General features: G+C 46.0%; 1 protein-coding gene across 1 annotated transcript; it reads right to left on the minus strand.

Moving 5' to 3' along the window:
• Positions 1 to 1,045: 1,045 nt before the first annotated feature.
• On the minus strand, positions 1,046 to 16,944 carry PSMG1 (proteasome assembly chaperone 1). The gene is made up of 7 exons (XM_073668424.1): positions 16,714 to 16,944; positions 15,950 to 16,059; positions 5,456 to 5,610; positions 5,069 to 5,131; positions 3,757 to 3,955; positions 1,947 to 2,083; positions 1,046 to 1,254 (listed from the first exon to the last, which is right to left on the minus strand). The coding sequence occupies exons 1-7, from the start codon at positions 16,845 to 16,847 to the stop codon at positions 1,180 to 1,182; spliced, it is 873 nt and encodes a 290-aa protein (XP_073524525.1). The 5' UTR covers positions 16,848 to 16,944; the 3' UTR covers positions 1,046 to 1,179.
• Positions 16,945 to 18,955: the final 2,011 nt, after the last annotated feature.

Raw genomic sequence — 18,955 nt, forward strand, 5'->3', positions numbered from 1 at the left:
GGTCGTGTCGGAATGGTCTGGACATTTCTTTGATCGTTGAGGTCCCGCTGGGTAGCATGCATCGGTGTGTTTGACACCTTACCAACGACCTTGTTGACGACTCAGACACAGAAACACATAGGCGTGCATTGTTACACAGATCATTACGGGTCGCTGCATCGCTGCTGCGTCGTTGGGAAGATCTGACTGTTTGACAGCTCACCAGCGACCACATAGCGATGCAGCAACGATCCCTGACAGGTCGTATCGTTGTCGGGATCGCTGTAGCGTCGCTTAGTGTGACAGGGCCTTTAATGAAGAAGAAAACAAAGACAGAAACCAAAAAAAAAAAAGGAACCGAAGTGATAAAGAACAGAGAAATAGGTGATGAAAAATAAGCTTCTGCCAAGTACCAGCAGGGCATCATGACCTCAGGGTGATGGTGCTTCTGCCCATGGAGCAATGGGACACCCTAGACACCATCTTTTGATACCGGTTGGTGATCTATGGAGATTTCACCCTGATCCTAGAGATATAGAGGAAATTAGAAGTCAAAACTTGCAGTATAAATTGGAAAGCGACACCCAGTGGGAAATGCAGCTAAGCCAAATATTGGGAAGATCATCAGAGACCAGTCTGTGGCTCAGTAGTATGGCGATGGTGAAGAACTTCATTAGTGGTAATGAGGCGCTCATCCTGGATGTGATGGCAACAAGAGGAACAAGACGGTGGGATGGGAACATCACAATTTATGGAAGAGGCTGTGACGTCTCTCCAAGAAACCTTGGAGAAACTTTGTTCTAAGATGGCGCAGAGGTGGAAAGAACTGTTGCCCAGGATGACCCAAACATTCTGCTGATGGCACTGCGCTCAGGAACGGCCTGTAAAAATCCGAGCAGCAGAGACCCAGAGGAAAGGCTCAGGGGTGACCACGAGAAGGACCAGGAGCTATGAGGAAAATGGCCAGATTGTCCGCGAGAGTATGGCTTTACAGATATCGGAGAGATGGCTCCACTCTGGAGCATGGAGGAGTATGGGGACCCCTCGCAGCCACAAATACAAAACATAAAAATAAACTATTTATTAATCAATAACTGTTCTGTATATAAAAATGGTTGTTTCAGCTATAAACCTTTACTGGTGGGGTAAATGATTCCTGACAAGTCCCATTAGCGAGGATTAGGGGGCTTCTGGATAACCCTATATGTACAGGTTGCTCCGGACTTCATTGATCGTCACCATTTTTTTCAAAGATTCTTCAATCTTCTCAGATTTCTAAATATAATAAAATGAGGCAGGTTAGTCACACCATTCTTTATCTAAAGTGGTATTAAATATATATATTTCATATCCATATCAGCCCCATCTAACTCATCATATACACATTGAAGGGATTCACGCTCTCCGGCAGCGGGTTAGATGCATGCACAGGCACATAAGGTCTTGTTCACACAGGACGATTTAGTAAAGTTCACACTCTTCCAGCATAAAGAAAAACAAACAGCATTTCCTTCAGCATGAAGACCAGAAAAGGAAAAACAAAATAGTCCATATGATTGACCTGGGGAGCCTGTTTTGAGTAATGTCCAGACTCTCACAGCAGAAAGAGGTCTTTCACCTCTCACTCACAGACCAAGACTGAGGCAGCTGAGCTTCCTTATATAGGCTGTTCAAAGCCTGGAAGTGGAGATATGGGAACAGCCAGTCCCACCCTGTTCTTATAGCCGTTCCTAAAACTCGAAGGCAAAATCTGGACCCATTAAAATCTTCTCAGCACTATCTGCGCTGAAGCCTTCACATCACTAGGCTAACCACCTCGGTGACATATCTCCAGTCCAGGACCAGCTACCACCTTATTTCATGTATGGCGGCACGACTATCTGCCTGTTGTACGGCTCTTTACATTGCTTCCATTAGGAATTTGCACGTGATGTGTTGCATTACTTCTTAAAACCCACAAATCTTACCGCGGCCAGAAGACTCATGTTCTGACAGGACAGTAAGGGGCGAAACGCTTCAATCGTGACTGAGTCCAGATTGGCGACATCGGTGTAGCACTGGTAGAACGCGGCGGGGATCCTAAACACCTGACAGTGCGCCATCACTGCAAAAACAGGAATGGGAAAACAATTCAATACTCTATTAACCGAATGTAATAAGGACAAAGGAGAAAAAGAAAATCACAAGGCATCCTGCAGACACTTACGTTTTCCAAAAATGTAAGAAACTTTTCAACTCTTCTTGAATAAAAAGCTCCATTAAAAGTATACAGTTCCCATGCAGACATATATGTTTCCAAGGTGACAAACTTCAAATAAATCTGCTGCTGTCATAGCTTCCCTTCTTGCTAATCCACTCTGACTACTGTAGAGACATCTTTAGTCAGTGAAGGTCAGGAAGAAAGATTCCCAACTGGTAAGTTATGAATCCCTGAGGAGACTTCTCAGAAATTCCTTCTTGCACCTCCATGTCATGGTGCAAAAGGGAGAGGGACGAAACATTACACAGGCTTGAGATTTTGGCTTTTGTGGCTTCTGGGATTTTAAAATAAGAATCAGGGTGACGCTTCACAGTGAACACCTAATGAACTCAGAACCTCAAGCTTCATAAGAAACACCCATTGAGTGTACAACCTACAGCTTTATAGAGACTACCCACTGATCTCAGAACCAGAAGCTTCACAAGAAAACACATTCTGAGTGTACAACCTACAACTTCAGACAGGGAACACCCACTGATCACAGAACTTGCAGCTTTACAGGAAACACATTGAGTGTACAACCTGCAGCTTCACAGGGAATGCCCACTGAGCATGGAACCTGTCGTTTCAAAGGGTATACTAACGGAGATCAAAACCTGAGGCTTCACAGGGAAGCAAGAGTTCAAAAACTGCAGCTCCATAGTGAACAACCACTAAGCTTGGAACCTGTAATTGTTCAGAGTACATTAACTTAGCTCTGACCCTGCAGCTTCACAGGAATCACCCACAGACCTCAGAACCTGCAACTTAAACAGGGAACACCTGCTGAAAGCACAATCTCCAGCTTCACAGGAAACATCCACTGAATTCAGAAACTACAAATTTACAGGGAAAACTCATTGAACTCAGACCCTGCAGTTTTACAAGGAACAATTATTAAAACACAAAACCTTCAGCTGCACAGAGAACATCCACTGAGCTCAGAATCTGCAGCTTCACTGGGAACACCTACTGAGCCTAGAATCTGCAACTTTTATAAGTCAGTATATCAAAGATAGCAGTTTTTTTGGGAAAAAAAGAGGAATGAACTTGGTAATGTGAACATATTCCAGTCAGTACCTGGCTCAAGTACTTTGACAATAGGTGATTTTCATACTTTATATGGCCAGTGCCACCACATCACTATTGCCATACACTGCACAAGTGACTACCTACATAGTGATACAGGAAAAAGATATCTTTGCACCGTGTTAGACAGTAGATAGAAAAATATTATAACTTGAGTGTCCTCAGTGGTTGGTACCTTTTAATGGCTAACAGAAAAGATGGTAACAAATTGCAAGCTTTCCAGACTACTCCGGTCTCTTCATCAAGCATAGTATACCACAAAATCTGAAGGAGTTATACACAATAGGGCACAGGAATAATGCACTAAATACCTACATAGTAGCCCCTATCCATAAGTCGTCCACCCCATAATGCTACATTGTGCTCTCTTCTGGAAAAAAGGTCGCAATTTATTGTGTCATCATCCGACAGCCGCTGCCAGAACTAACAGGACTGACGATCAATATTACCTGCCGAGGGCAGCCCGTCCACGATATTCGGCTGCTCCAGGTAACTGCAGGGTGTGCGGTCTGTGAACTGCTTTGTGGTAACCACTTTGAGAAATGGGACCGTCAGATTATGTATGGATTCTGTGGTTTTATAGTCCGTGAAGGGACAAGTGGAGAGGACAGTCACCTTCAGAGATGACTTCTGGAGACAACTGAAAACCTGGAAGAGACAAAATAAGATAGGAGAAGTCTGCTAAGCCTTTAGTTCTGATGGGTGACAACCAGCCTTCTCAAAGTCCGGAAACTCTAGGCAGATCCACAAAAAAAAGGACACTGGGAAAACTTTGAAACCAGCTCTTACATCTTCTCACTGCGAAGGATGCAAGTAATGGACAAAATATTAGGGCTTCAGTTCGGTCCAATCTCCAGTGACAAAAGATACAGGAGCATTTCTTCTTGTTATCACCCTCTTATCAGTCAGTGAACTTATGTGATCTCTGAGTGTTACATTTAGGCAGGGGCGTAACGGTCGTGGTCACAGAGGGTGTGCCTGGGCCTGTGGAGGAGTGGGACCTGACAACGCCAGGGCCTATTTCAGCAGGATGTTCGTCCAATGACGAACATTCAGCTCAAATGTATTGCAGCGCAGAGACCCATCAGCTCCAGGATAGAGGGGCATTCTGACAGGAAGGGGACCCGGACGGTGGGCCACTCTGACGGGAAGGGGACCCGGACGGTGGGCCACTCTGACGGGAAGGGGACCCGGACGGTGGGCCATTCTGACAGGAAGGGGACCAGGACGGAGGTCAATATTACATGACGGGTCAACACTTATGTCTTTATAGGTTCTAGAAAGCCATAGGGGCTGTACATTCGATCATCATGCAGATAGGGGACTAGGTTCAAATTTTGCACTGGGCCCATAGGACTCTAGTTAGGCCACAGCATTTAGGGGATTATTTTATCTTTTATTATTGTAGAGGGTCACACCTCCAGTATCTAAGTGATGCTAATATTTCCAGCTCACGTAATATCCCCCAATATGTTCAAACTTTACAAGATTCCTTCACATATTCCCTTATGTTGGTGGAGGAGATAATGATGGATGGATGTAAGCCCCTCACCTGCCGGAGATTAATGTAATTACAAACAGATCTGATGACATCATATTAAATCACAGAAGACCGCTGATGTCATCGAAGGATTTCTACAGAATCCGACTGCTGCAATCAAAAAGTGTTTGTGTAGCGGGCGACGGATAATCCTCTCAACTAGGAGATGGGAGCAGAATGGAATAGAATAGCCGGACATCGGCCGTCAGTCTGTCTCTCACCTTCTCACCCCACTGGAACTGCTGATCTTCGGCCACATAGGACTTACACAGGCAGAGCAGCACCTGAAACCAGGGAAACAAATTCAGTAATGGCGGCTGTCTATTGCTGGTCTTAGCTAGTGTGAAATCTACCTCTTGTATCATTAAATGCCCACTCTGCTGCTCTGAAACTCCCTCATACTTTACACTGCAGCTCTGCTTCTTCAGATTCACTAGAAAGCTGATGTCCATTACATTAAGAACCGACCAGTTATAAAAGTACAAGGTACTAAATCACAAGTAAGAAATCCTGAATGTCAGGAAAGTACTACCCATATACTGAGCCTCAAGGGCATCTTTAATTCTCGCATCAGCTTAGAGAATATATCTCCTCCTGCCGCCACTTACTGAGGGATCCGTGAGGGATCGGTAGAAGATACAGGATGATGCAGAAGTTGTTGTGTCACTTTTGCTTGTGTGGTCTCGACATCTCTCATTCCATAATTTAATAGAGCCGGCAACCTCCCAGCTCCCAGAGCTCAGGATATAGGCCGACAGAAACCCTGGAGACAGAAATAAATGATTATTACTTTCCTTCAGTGTATTAATTGCTAATGCATGGCACTCGAGCACTGTCCTTAAAAGGCTATGGCATTGTTTCTGTTCATTTGCTTCCGAAATATAAAATTAAGAAACTTTTACATTTATGAAGAGGGAAGAAAGCATCTATGTGTTCAGGGAGCGCAGATCACACATGTTGTAGATAAAGAGGAAAGCAAACAATGCAGTTTGCAGGAGGAGGAGTAAAAAAAACCACAGGCTGTGTATGAGTGTAGAAAGTAAGGAAAGGATCCACCACAGACTGAACACAAACTGCTCAGTGTCTATCAATGACTGGTAGAAGGAAAATTCAGGCCAGGACCGATGATGAGATGAAACATGATAACATTTGAAGATAGCAGCACCCTAGATAGATACAAAGCTTCATATCCAATGAACTCCTTTTACCTCACTGAAATCACTGTGAGCGTGAGAAAGTTCTCGGGCTCGCAGTGCCGTCAGAAAGGTGATAGGAGTTCATTGCCAATGAACTCCTATCACCTCAATGATGTCAGCACGAGCGCCGTGATAGCTCTCCCACGGCGCTCTCACTGACGTCCGTGAGGTAAAAGGAGTTTATTGGATATGAACTACGCTCACTTTTTTCCCCATTACAGCGGGGCACTGACCTGCGTGCTAGCACACACAGTTCAGTGTCTCTGCTGGATGGCAAGCTGTATAGGCGCATGATGCAACAATTCAGCCTGCCATCTAGATGTAGCAGAGCTAGACGCATCGCGGGACAAATTGATTATTATCATCAAGTCAGAGAGGTCAGGAATATGGTTCTTTATTATTTTACTTCTTTTACAGGGGACATGGGCTTCAATGGATTGGGCACTATGGCAAGTATGATTGTTTTTGGTAAATTGAGATTAAATAAAGCAGTCTGTGTCATTATTTCAAATAAAGGAATTTATTCTGGGTGTTTGTATTTTATTTTACAATTTGACTATGGGGTTAGTAATGGGGGTGTCTTATAGACAACTCTCCATTACTATCCCCTGGGCTTCATGTCAGCTGCCAATATAAAGCTGACATCAACCCCCAACCCTATTGCCCCACTTGCCACCGCACCACTTGCCACCGCAGAGCAAGTCGGAAGAGAGGAGGCTAAGTGCCAGAATTGGCGCTTTTTATGGATGTACCTTTTCTCGGGAGGCTGAGAGCTGATGTTTGTAGTATGGGAGGGGCCCAATATCCATGGCCCCTTCCCTGACTATTAATATCAGCCCCCAGCTATCTGCCTAGCCTTTGCTGGTTATTAATTATAGGAGGGAGTTCCCCCCATTTTAGTAACCAGTAATGGCTAAGTATACAGCTGTGAGCTGATATTCCTTCTGCTAGTTAATAAAATTTAAAGGGATCCCACGCCATTTTTTTTCAGAAATGTAAATATTTAATCACTAAATTACATGTACAGTAAGCTGCACACACAAAGCACTGATTATATATCTCACATATTTATTTTTATATACACTGCTCAAAAAAATAAAGGGAACACTCAAATATCACATCCTAGATCTGAATGAATGAAATCTTCTCATTGAATAGTTTGTTCTGTACAAAGCTGAATGTGCTGACAACAAAATCACACAAAAATCATCAATGGAAATCACATTTATTAACCAATGGAGGCCTGGATTTGGAGTCACCCCCAAAATTAAAGTGGAAAAACACACTACAGGCTGATCCAACTTTGATGTAATGTCCTTAAAACAAGTCAAAATGAGGCTCAGTATTGTGTGTGGCCTCCACGTGCCTGTATGACCTCCCTACAACACCTGGGCATGCTCCTGATGAGGCTCAGTATTGTGTGTGGCCTCCACGTGCCTGTATGACCTCCCTACAATGCCTGGGCATGCTCCTGATGAGGCTCAGTATTGTGTGTGGCCTCCACGTGCCTGTATGACCTCCCTACAACGCCTGGGCATGCTCCTTATGAGGTTGTGGATGGTCTCCTGTGGGATCTCCTCCCAGACCTGGACTAAAGCATCCGCCAACTCCTGGACAGTCTGTGGTGCAACGTGACGTTGGTGGATGGAGCGAGACATGATGTCCCAGATGTGCTCAAATCGGATTCAGGTCTGGGGAACGGGCGGCCAGTCCATAGCTTCAATGCCTTCATCTTGCAGGAACTGCTGACACACTCCAGCCACATGAGGTCTGGCATTGTCCTGCATTAGGAGGAACCCAGGGCCAACCGCACCAGCATATGGTCTCATGAGGGGTCTGAGGATCTCATCTCGGTACCTAATGGCAGTCAGGCTACCTCTGGCGAGCACATGGAGGGCTGTGCGGCCCTCCAAAGAAATGCCACCCCACACCATTACTGACCCACTGCCAAACCGGTCATGCTGAAGGATGTTGCAGGCAACAGATCGCTCTCCACGGCGTCTCCAGACTCTGTCACGTCTGTCACATGTGCTCAGTGTGAACCTGCTTTCACCTGTGAAGAGCACAGGGCGCCAGTGGCGACTTTGCCAATCCTGGTGTTCTGTGGCAAATGCCAAGCGTCCTGCACGGTGTTGGGCTGTGAGCACAACCCCCATCTGTGGACGTTGGGCCCTCATACCACCCTCATGGAGTCGGTTTCTAACCGTTTGTGCAGACACATGCACATTTGTGGCCTGCTGGAGGTCATTTTGCAGGGCTCTGGCAGTGCTCCTCCTGTTCCTCCTTGCACAAAGGCGGAGGTAGTGGTCCTGCTGCTGGGTTGTTGCCCTTCTATGGCCCCTTCCACATCTCCTGGTGTACAGGCCTGTCTCCTGGTAGCGCCTCCAGCCTCTGGACACTACGCTGACAGACACAGCAAACCTTCTTGCCACAGCTGATTACAATCTTGTAATCAGTCAGTGGGCCTGTATATAGGGCTACAGATACTCACTGTGCTGTTTGGTGACATGGTGTGTACCACACTCAACATGGACCAGAGGAAGCAAAGGAAAGAGTTGTCTCAGGAGATTAGAAAGAAAATTATAGACAAGCATGGTAAAGGTAAAGGTTATAGGACCATCTCCAAGCAGCTTGATGTTCCTGTGACTACAGTTGCACATATTATTCAGAAATTTAAGATACATGGAACTGTAGCCAATCTCCCTGGACGTGGCCGCAGGAGGAAAATTGATGACAAATCAAAGAGACGGATAATCCGAATGGTAACAAAAGAGCCCAGGAACACTTCTAAAGAGAGTAAAGGTGAACTTCAAGCTCAAGGAACATCAGTGCCAGATCACACCATCCATCGTTGTTTGATCCAAAGTGGACTTCATGGGAGACGACCAAGGAGACACCATTGTTGAAAAAAATAAAAAAGCCAGACTGTAAATTGCCAAACTACATGTTGACAATCCACAAAGCTTCTGGGAGAATGTCCTATGGACAGATGAGACAAAAATGGAAGTTTTTGGCAAGGCACATCAGCTCTATGTTCACAGATGGAAAAATGAAGCATATCAAGAAAAGAACACTGTCCCCACTGTGAAACATGGAGGAGGCTCTGTTATGTTCTGGGGCTGCTTTGCTGCACCTGGCACAGGGTGTCTTGAATCTGTGCAGGGTACAATGAAGTCTCAAGACTATCAAGGGATTCCAGAGAGAAATGTGCTGCCCAGTGTCAGAAAGCTTGGTCTCAGTCGCAGGTCATGGATCTTGCAACAGGATAATGACCAAAAACACACAGCTAAAAACACCCAAGAATGGCTAAGAGGAAAACATTAGACTATTCTGAAGTGGCTTCTATGAGCCCTGACCTAAATCCTATTGAGCATCTTTGGAAAGAGCTGAAACATTCTGGAAAAGGCAACCTTCACACACGAGACAACTGGAGCAGTTACCCATGAGGAGTCTCCAAAATACCTGTCGAGAGGTGCAGAAGTCTCATTGACAGTTACAGGAATCGTTTGATTGCAGTGATTGCCTCAAAAGGTTGTTCAACAAAATATTAAGTTAAGAAGAACCATCATTTCTGTCCGGGCCGATTTCAGGAGTTTAATTTTTTTTTAAATTCTGTGGAAGCAGAAAAGCAATGTCTGACTTTCATTTGTTCATTTTCAAAGATTTTTAGTTTATTATTACTTTTGTCAGATTCAATTTATTTCTGTGACCATTGTGGGTTTTTCTTTCATTAAAGGAGGGGTACCAACAATTTTGACCACGTGTGTATATTACTAAGAGAGAGACACAAAGCTCACAGCCGGCCTATATTACTGGGGGAGACACGCAGACCTCACATCCAGCCTATATTACTGGGGGAGACACGCAGACCTCACATCCAGCCTATATTACTGGGGGAGACACGCAGACCTCACATCCAGCCTATATTACTGGGGGAGACACACAGACCTCACATCCAGCCTATATTACTGGGGGAGACACGCAGACCTCACATCCAGCCTATATTACTGGGGGAGACACACAGACCTCACATCCAGCCTATATTACTGGGGGAGACACACAGACCTCACATCCAGCCTATATTACTGGGGGAGACACACAGACCTCACATCCAGCCTATATTACTGGGGGAGACACGCAGACCTCACATCCAGCCTATATTACTGGGGGAGACACACAGACCTCACATCCAGCCTATATTACTGGGGGAGACACGCAGACCTCACATCCATCCTATATTACTGGGAGAGACACGCAGAGCTCTCCTTGTCTTCTTCATCCAGCTCTTCTACTCCATCTTCTTCTTCCTCCTCCTCCTCCTCCTCCACAGCTCTGGAGAACACAGATACAACCTCCCCAAAGAAGGTGGCCATGATTGTGTATTGTGTGCAGAGCAATGGCAGCAGGAAGTGGCTGTGCAGCATGACATAGGCGAAATGGAGGAGGGATCAATTCTCACCTCTCACCACAAGAGGGAGCCTGGAGAATGCAAACGCAGATTTATACTGCAGTATTAGGAAACAGCCACGAGAGGGAGCCTTGCAGCACAAATGTAATACTCATCAGCTAGCGCAAGAGGGAGCCCAAACACTGTGCGTAGCGTCAACGTGTAGATGCGTCATGACGCACGGCAATAACACGTGTATGCACTGACCAATAGCTGACGCTAGAGGGAGCATGACCTCTGATACGATCGTGCTTAAAATGCATTACTTTACATATCCTGAATTGTGCTGTACTAACCAGCTGGGGACACTAGAGGGAGCCCGATCGCCATGCACTGCACTTTCTCTTGTGTGACGTGAAGCAACTACCGCTAGAGGGAGACATAACTGATTAATAAAAACACACAGATCGGACTATCTGAATCAGGTCCTATAACTGCGGCAACAGGGAGATATGATTAGTATTTTTTTTTAAATTCTGTGGAAGCAGAAAAGCAATGTCTGACTTTCATTTGTTCATTTTCATAAATTTTTAATTTATTATTACTTTTGTCAGATTCAAGTTATTTCTGTGACCATTGTGGGTTTTTCTTTCATTAAACGAGGGGTAACAACAATTTTGACCACGTGTGTATATTACTAAGAGAGACACACAGACCTCACATCCAGCCTATATTGCTGAGAGAGACACGCAGACCTCACATCCAGCCTATATTACTGAGGGAGACACACAGATCTCACATCCATCCTATATTACTGGGGGAGACATATAGACCTCACATCCAGCCTATATTGCTGGGAGAGACACGCAGACCTCACATCCAGCCTATATTACTGAGGGAGACACACAGACCTCACATCCATCCTATATTACTGGGGGAGACAAGCAGACCTCACATCCATCCTATATTACTGGGAGAGACACACAGAGCTCACATCCAGCCTATATTACTAAGAGAGACACACAAAGCTCACATCCATCCTATATTACTGGGGGAGACACACAGAGCTCACATCCAGCCTATATTACTGAGACACGCAGGCCTCACACCCAGCCTATATTACTGGGAGAGACACGCAGGCCTCACACCCAGCCTATATTACTGGGAGAGACACGCAGGCCTCACACCCAGCCTATATTACTAGGAGAGACACGCAGGCCTCACACCCAGCCTATATTACTGGGGGAGACACGCAGACCTCACATCCATCCTATATTACTGGGAGAGACACGCAGAGCTCACATCCAGCCTATATTACTGGGAGAGACACGCAGAGCTCACATCCAGCCTATATTACTGGGAGAGACACGCAGAGCTCACATCCAGCCTATATTACTAGGAGAGACACGCAGAGCTCACATCCAGCCTATATTACTGGGAGAGACACGCAGGCCTCACACCCAGCCTATATTACTGGGGGAGACACACAAAGCTCACATCCAGCCTATATTACTGAGACACGCAGGCCTCACACCCAGCCTATATTACTGGGAGAGACACGCAGGCCTCACACCCAGCCTATATTACTGGGAGAGACACGCAGGCCTCACACCCAGCCTATATTACTGGGGGAGACACGCAGAGCTCACATCCAGCCTATATTACTGGGAGAGACACGCAGAGCTCACATCCAGCCTATATTACTGGGAGAGACACGCAGAGTTCACATCCAGCCTATATTACTGGGAGAGACACGCAGAGCTCACATCCAGCCTATATTACTGGGAGAGACACATAGACCTCACATCCAGCCTATATTACTAGGAGAGACACGCAGACCTCACATCCAGACTATATTACTGGGAGAGACACGCAGAGCTCACATCCAGCCTATATTACTGGGAGAGACACATAGACCTCACATCCAGCCTATATTACTGGGAGAGACACCCAGAGCTCACATCCAGCCTTTATTACTGGGAGAGACACACAGAGCTCACATCCAGCCTATATTACTGGGAGAGACAAGCAGAGCTCACATCCAGCCTATATTACTGGGAGAGACACATAGACCTCACACCCAGCCTATATTACAGGATGACACACAGATATCACATCCAGCCTATATTACTGGGAGAAACACACAGACCTTACATCCAGCCTATATTACTGGGAGAGACACACAGAGCTCACATCCAGCCTATATTACTGGGAGACACACACAGACCTCACATCCAGCCTATATTACTGGGAGACACACACAGACCTCACACCCAGCCTATATTACAGGATGACACACAGATATCACATCCAGCCTATATTACTGGGAGAGACACACAGACCTTACATCCAGCCTATATTCCTGGAGGACACACAGACCTCACATCCAGCCGGTATTACAGGGTGAGACACACAGACCTCACATCCAGCCTATATTACTGGGTGAGACACACAGACCTCACATCCAGAATATATTACTGGGAGAGACACGCAGACCTCACATCCAGCCTATATTACTGGGAGAGACACGCAGACCTCACATCCAGCCTATATTACTGGGAGAGACACGCAGACCTCACATCCAGCCTATATTACTGGGAGAGACACACAGATATCACATCCAGCCTATATTACAGGATGACACACAGATCTCACACCCAGCCTATATTACTGGGAGAGACACACAGAGCTCACACCCAGCCTATATTACTGGGAGAGACACACAGAGCTCACACCCAGCTTATATTACTGGGAGAGACACACAGAGCTCACACCCAGCCTATATTACTGGGAGAGACACACAGAGCTCACACCCAGCCTATATTACTGGGAGAGACACACAAAGAGCTCACACCCAGCCTATATTACTGGGAGAGACACACAGAGCTCACACCCAGCCTATATTACTGGGAGAGACACACAGAGCTCACACCCAGCCTATATTACTGGGAGAGACACGCAGAGCTCACACCCAGCCTATATTACTGGGAGAGACACGCAGAGCTCACACCCAGCCTATATTACTGGGAGAGACACGCAGAGCTCACACCCAGCCTATATTACTGGGAGAGACACACAGAGCTCATATCCAGCCTATATTACTGGGAGAGACACGCAGACCTCACATCCAGCCTATATTACTGGGAGAGACACGCAGACCTCACATCCAGCCTATATTACTGGGAAAGACACACAGACCTCACACCCAGCCTATATTACTGGGAGAGACACATATACCTCACATCCAGCCTATATTACTGAGAGAGTCACACAGAGCTCACATCCAGCCTATATTACCGGGAGAGACACGCAGACCTCACATCCAGCCTATATTACTGGGAGAGACACGCAGAGCTCACATCCAGCCTAAATTACAGGATGACACACAGATATCACATCCAGCCTATATTACTGGGAGAGACACAGAGCTCACATCCAGCCTATATTACTGGGAGAGACACACAGACCTCACATCCAGCTTATATTACTGGGGGAGACACACAGACCTCACATCCAGCCTATATTACTGAGACACGCAGACCTCACATCTAGCCTATATTACTGAGAGAGACACGCAGACCTCACATCTAGCCTATATTACTGGGAGAGACACGCAGACCTCACATCCAGCCTAAATTACTGAGAGAGACACGCAGACCTCACATCCAGCCTATATTACTGGGAGAGACACACAGACCTCACATCCATCCTATATTACAGGGGGAGACACACAGACCTCACATCCAGCCTAAATTACTGAGAGAGACACGCAGACCTCACATCCAGCCTATATTACTGGGAGAGACACACAGAGCTCACATCCAGCCTATATTACTGGGAGAGACAAGCAGAGCTCACATCCAGCCTATATTACTGGGAGAGACACACAGACCTCACACCCAGCCTATATTACAGGATGACACACAGATATCACATCCAGCCTATATTACTGGGAGAAACACACAGACCTTACATCCAGCCTATATTACTGGGAGAGACACACAGAGCTCACATCCAGCCTATATTACTGGGAGACACACACAGACCTCACATCCAGCCTATATTACTGGGAGACACACACAGACCTCACACCCAGCCTATATTACAGGATGACACACAGATATCACATCCAGCCTATATTACTGGGAGAGACACACAGACCTTACATCCAGCCTATATTACTGGGAGAGACACACAGACCTTACATCCAGCCTATATTCCTGGAGGACACACAGACCTCACATCCAGCCGGTATTACAGGGTGAGACACACAGACCTCACATCCATCCTATATTACTGGGGGAGACACACAGACCTCACATCCAGCTTATATTACTGGGGGAGACACACAGAGCTCACATCCAGCCTATATTACTGGGAGAGACACACAGAGCTCACATCCAGCCTATATTACTGGGGGAGACACACAGACCTCACATCCAGCTTATATTACTGGGGGAGACACACAGAGCTCACATCCAGCCTATATTACTGGGAGAGACACACAGAGCTCACATCCAGCCTATATTACTGGGAGAGACACACAGACCTCATATCCACCCTATATTACTGGGGGAGACACACAGACCTCACATCCAGCCTAAATTACAGGATGACACACAGATATCACATCCAGCCTATATTACTGGGAGAGACACAGAGCTCACATCCAGCCTATATTACTGGGAGAGACACACAGACCTCACATCCAGCTTATATTACTGGGGGAGACACACAGACCTCACATCCAGCCTATATTACTGAGAGAGACACGCAGACCTCACATCCAGCCTATATTACTGAGAGAGACACGCAGACCTCACATCTAGCCTATATTACTGGGAGAGACACACAGACCTCACATCCAGCCTAAATTACTGAGAGAGACACGCAGACCTCACATCCAGCCTATATTACTGGGAGAGACACACAGACCTCACATCCATCCTATATTACTGGGGGAGACACACAGACCTCACATCCAGCCTATATTACTGAGAGAGACACGCAGACCTCACATCCAGCCTATATTACTGGGAGAGACACGCAGACCTCACATCCAGCCTAAATTATAGTGAGATAATTATTATATAGTACTATACATCACTCTTTTAAGGGTAGCGATGCCCGAGTAGGGATCCAGTCTGTAAACTTAAATAGAGAAAAATTCAGCACTCGGGGGTTGAGTTGTAGAATTGTGACAGTTTTATTGAAGCAATCCAATTGGAAGATAGATTAGATGCTTCAGTCCTAGATTTTGAACCTTTTTCAGAAAGCGACGGATTGCCGAGGATGGAGCAGTTTCAGGAGAATAAGCACAAAGGATGGCGCCTCGGCACGTACAACTATAGTCACAATTCCTTTGAGCTTCTTCTCCTGAAACTACCCCATATCCACGGCAATCCGTTGGCTTTCTGATAGGGGCGGGAGTAACATATACAAAGAAGTAGGGCCCCGCCAGCAGCACAGAGTATTTCAGGGTGACTTATTTTTGTTTAGTAATTCCGTATCTGTCATACCTGCAGCGTTGTCCCCGACCCCCAGGATGAGGCTGGAGCAGGGCAGCGTACGGTCACCAGAGTTCTCCATGGCTGCGCAGCTTTCAGAGCTCCACGTGACGGTCACTTCTCTACAGAGACAGCAAAGGACACCAGACGTCAGGTCTGAACCAGCGCTTACCGCAGACTATCTCAAGGCTGGTACCCAGTACAATGATCCCGTCAGGGATTCTCTTTGCTCTTGATTTTTCAGGGCTTGTTTTTCGCAGTACGAGCTGTCGCTTTCATCATCATCATGGGGTCCGTGCAAACTTATAATCCCCCTTTTTTTTTTTTTTTTTTGCAGGAAACCAATGAGAAACTGACTATTCTGAGCTCTTCCAGGCGGCTGATGGAGACCCCTTTGCCTCTGCAGCATTGGAAGAGCACAACAGGGGACCTGCCTGGGAAACCGACCACCTCTGATTAACTGCACAGGTGGTTGGTAACCAACGCAACAAGCTGTAAATAATATAATTAAAAAAAATCCCTATGTTATTGAGAAGGGAGAGGATTTTTTATAATCAGAGGTAAATTGCAAAATAGTTTATTTTTAAAAATTTTTGCTCATTTAATAGGATGAGACAACCCACACTTTAAGGGGTTAAAAATAATATGCAGCTTCCAACAGTGAGGCTGCACGCCGCCCATCGTATCGTACATTACAGCCACGTACCCCAGACTTATAATCCTGTCTTATTATAACGCTGGAACGCGCCGCAGTCAGGTGCTGAAGACACAATTACCTTTTTTTTGCTAACTCCCTCCTGATCTCCTTGTCTTCTTCATCCAGCTCTTCTGCTCCATCTTCTTCCTCCTCCTCTTCCTCCTCCACAGCTCTGGATAACACAGATACAACCTCCCCAAAGAAGGTGGCCATGATTGTGTATTGTGTGCAAAGAGCAATGGCAGCAGGAAGTGGCTGTGCAGCATGACATAGGCGAAATGGAGGAGGGATCAATTCTCACCTCTCACCACAAGAGGGAGCCTGGAGAATGCAAACGCGGATTTATACTGCAGTACTAAGAAACAGCCGCGAGAGGGAGACTTGATTGCACAAATGTAATACTCATCAGCTAGCGCAAGAGGGAGCCCAAACACTGTGCGTAGCGTCAACGTGTAGATGCGTCATGACGCACGGCAATAACACGTGTATGCACTGACCAATAGCTGACGCTAGAGGGAGCATGACCTCTGATACGATCGTGCTTAAAATGCATTACTTTACATATCCTGAATTGTGCTGTACTAACCAGCTGGGGACACTAGAGGGAGCCCGATCGCCATGCACTGCACTTTCTCTTGTGTGACGTGAAGCAACTACCGCTAGAGGGAGACATAACTGATTAATAAAAACACACAGACCGGACTATCTGAATCGGGTCCTATAACTGCGGCAACAAGGAGATACGATTCGTATCTATCCGTGATATAGCGCAGGGGTACAGAGCTGACTGTATATTAGGGGGTCAGACACATTTACCATTCGTGGCGAGTGGCGACGCTTCTCTCATAAACAATTTCCACCACTAGATGGCGATAGAGCAGCCTGCATTACTGCAGTACGTATAGAACACTATCATTGTCTGCCACTAGAGGGAGACTAAGATTTTCCACTGCTGCTAACTCTAATGTTTCGGTCCATGGAGCAGAGGGGGCTGCATCCAGCTGTAGGTCATATTTCTGCCATACTGGGGGACATAGAGCGATTATATCTCTTTTTAGAAAACTGCACTAGAGGCATTTAGATTTTTTTTCGGTGTAAAATGATAATTAATTTTATATTTTGTTAGTTTGGACTTTTACGGACGCAGCGATACCGAATACGCAGGTTTTATTACTATTTAAAACCTTTTTTTAGTACATTATGCTTTATTCTTCAGTTATTGTGAAGTTAGACTCTGGATTATACCGACACCGAGACAGAGCCGCAGCTCCAATATGGACGCCGTCACCGTAAGCCCCCCTGTACCTGGATACACCGCATTGTATATACCCACCCGTTCTCTAAAGTTACCAGCAGAATAGTGAGTACAGCTCTGGAGTATAATACAGGATGTAACTCAGGATCAGTAATGTAATGTATGTACACAGTGACTGCACCAGCAGAAGAGTGAGTGCAGCTCTGGAGTATAATACAGGATGTAACTCAGGATCAGTACAGGATCAGTAATGTAATGTATGTACACAGTGACTGCACCAGCAGAATAGTGAGTGCAGCTCTGGAGTATAATACAGGAGGTAACTCAGGATCAGTAATGTAATGTATGTACACAGTGACTGCACCAGCAGAATAGTGAGTGCAGCTCTGGAGTATAATACAGGATGTAACTCAGGATCAGTAATGTAATGTATGTACACAGTGACTGCACCAGCAGAATAGTGAGTGCAGCTCTGCAGTATAATACAGGAGGTAACTCAGGATCAGTAATGTAATGTATGTACACAGTGACTGCACCAGCAGAATAGTGAGTGCCGCTCTGGAGTATAATACAGGATGTAACTCAGGATCAGTAATGTAATGTATGTACACAGTGACTGCACCAGCAGAATAGTGAGTGCAGCTCTGGAGTATAATACAGGATGTAACTCAGGATCAGTAATGTAATGTATGTACACAGTGACTGCACCAGCAGAAAAATGAGTGCCGCTCTGGAGTATAATACAGGAGGTAACTCAGGATCAGTAATGTAATGTATGTACACAGTGACTGCACCAGCAGAATAGTGAGTGCCGCTCTGGAGTATAATACAGGATGTAACTCAGGATCAGTAATGTAATGTATGTACACAGTGACTGCACCAGCAGAATAGTGAGTGCCGCTCTGGAGTATAATACAGGAGGTAACTCAGGATCAGTAATGTAATGTATGTACACAGTGACTGCACCAGCAGAATAGTGAGTGCCGCTCTGGAGTATAATACAGGATGTAACTCAGGATCAGTACAGGATCAGTAATGTAATGTATGTACACAGTGACTGCACCAG

This window comes from Phyllobates terribilis, unplaced genomic scaffold (assembly GCF_046119375.1).
Source record: "Phyllobates terribilis strain yellow unplaced genomic scaffold, ASM4611937v1 Scaffold_2__4_contigs__length_985480577, whole genome shotgun sequence".
Classification (NCBI taxonomy): domain Eukaryota; kingdom Metazoa; phylum Chordata; class Amphibia; order Anura; family Dendrobatidae; genus Phyllobates; species Phyllobates terribilis.

Excerpts from the sequence above, each read along its gene's own strand:
- PSMG1 (XM_073668424.1), bottom strand. The coding sequence starts at position 16,847 with ATGGCCACCTTCTTTGGGGAGGTTGTATCTGTGTTATCCAGAGCTGTG. Across the intron at positions 5,132-5,455 it reads GATCCCTCACGGATCCCTCA|GTGCTGCTCTGCCTGTGTAA; the intron begins GTAAGTGGCGGC and ends CCCTGGTTTCAG. Across the intron at positions 3,956-5,068 it reads AGTTCCAGTGGGGTGAGAAG|GTTTTCAGTTGTCTCCAGAA; the intron begins GTGAGAGACAGA and ends TGTCTCTTCCAG.